Source organism: Naegleria gruberi, assembly GCF_000004985.1.
Source record: "Naegleria gruberi genomic scaffold NAEGRscaffold_434, whole genome shotgun sequence".
Classification (NCBI taxonomy): Eukaryota; Heterolobosea; class Eutetramitea; order Acrasida; family Naegleriidae; genus Naegleria; species Naegleria gruberi.
Window position 1 is genome coordinate 5,508 of NW_003163028.1, and position 1,864 is coordinate 7,371.

The 1,864-nt window shown below is 31.4% G+C and overlaps 1 protein-coding gene across 1 annotated transcript; it reads left to right on the forward strand.

Moving 5' to 3' along the window:
• Positions 1-1,085: 1,085 nt before the first annotated feature.
• NAEGRDRAFT_76775 (uncharacterized protein) lies at positions 1,086-1,856 on the forward strand (the record flags this gene model as incomplete). Its single annotated transcript, XM_002668268.1, has 1 exon — positions 1,086-1,856. The coding sequence occupies one exon, from the start codon at positions 1,086-1,088 to the stop codon at positions 1,854-1,856; it is 771 nt and encodes a 256-aa protein (XP_002668314.1).
• Between the last annotated feature and the right edge of the window lie 8 nt (positions 1,857-1,864).

The window sequence follows — 1,864 nt, forward strand, 5'->3', positions numbered from 1 at the left end:
CAAATTCTAATTTAATGTTATTCATGAGAAGAGATGCAACAAATAGCTCTATTTCATCATTAGGAATAACTTTGACAAAATCTGTAATGAACGAGTAGTATGTTTGGTCACTTGGGCAAATAGTAGAGTAAAACGAAAGATTTTTCATTGATTCCATAACAAGTTCCTGTCTACGCACGATCGTTTTTGCAAAATAAGAGAGATAGAGTTGAGATAAACCTTCAATCCAGTATCTTTCATTTTCAAAGTATTCGATATCAAATTGTTGCTTCATATTATTGGCAACATCGCCACCATCAATATTTCTAAAAGTATTAAAAACACTCTTCAGTTCATTCCAAATATTGTCGTTCTTGGGACTATTCTCCAATATTGTTGAATAGATTTCGTAATTGTGCATTATTTGTGTGTTTCGTTCTCCCTTAATGTTCTTGATGGACATTGAAAAAAACACCAAAGCAAGAGCCTCCCTTAGTCTTTGTTTTTGAAATAATGCAAATGATTGTTCATTCACTCTCTGTTCAAATGTTACACTGCTCTGAAGAAACTCTGTATGTAATGCGAGAGTAGGATGTTCAATAATGCACTGACATATTATTAAGGCAGTTTGATCATCTGTGTTATCAACGGCATTTTCGGCCTGTACAGAGTAATCCTTAATATGTAATGATACTCTTTCTGACATTTTTTTTGTTGCAATTGTATTAATTTCTCAGAAATGAGTAGTAGCCTCCTAAGAGATGATTTCAGTCCTCTCACATATACTTTATACTATCCAGAGTTTCATCTACTCACCAGTCCTCAATTTTCTATTACACAGAAATTGTTAAGAGTTTAATAAGTAAATGTTTTGGTATAGAAAACCTTCCATCAATATCAAGACTACAATGATCACCACTCGTAGAACCTTAGGAAGTTCAATTCTATTAAGGAGTGATATAATTTGTGTGTCCAGAATCCATGGTGTTTGGAGGTTTGGATCAATTTCTAAATTTACTACTTTCTAAAAATATTACACAACTTGTGAATTAATTTTCAATCAATCTGAAACAAATTCAAAAATACTAAAAAAAAACAAACAATATATGAATAGTTTCGATAATTTATTGTTGACAGATGATCTCTTGAGAGGAATATATGGCTATGGTTTTGAAACCATGAGTTCTATCCAACAAGAAATATTAAATCCACAACAACAACAAACACAACCATCACAACAACAACCATCAAACAGTTCAATGATCGTTCAAGGTCGATCAGGAGAGGGCAAAACCATTGGATTAATTATTAAAGTATTGAAAACAGTTGATTTTCAAAAGGATGATGATGATAATGGTGTAGAATTGCAAGGTTTAATTCTTGTTCCGAATGAATATTTAGGAAAACAAATAACCAAAGCCATGATTTACTTGGGTGAATATATTAGAAATGCAACAATTTCTGATAATGTGAATGAAAATCCGAGAATTCTCATAACCACTCCATCAATAGTCATTGAAAAGAAGATTAATGTATCCAAATTGAAAATTCTAGCATGTGATGAAATGAATGTCATGTTACAAATTGGATCACCAACTAGAAGATGTATTAAGAGAATTTTACAACAAATTCCAAACGAAACTGAAATTATTTGTGTTGGTTCAAGTAAATTGCCACCAGAATGTTATATACATGATCAGCATTTGAAACATTCACGTATCATTCAACAAGATAGTGAATTGGGAAGAAATATTTCTGAAAGTTTTGTTTATTGTCCAAAATTGGAGCAAAAACTTGCAACATTGAAGGAACGTGTCAACACTACTTTTCCATCCAATGTAATATTTTGTAATAATTCTAAAAACAAGGAGAAATAGAAGAGATT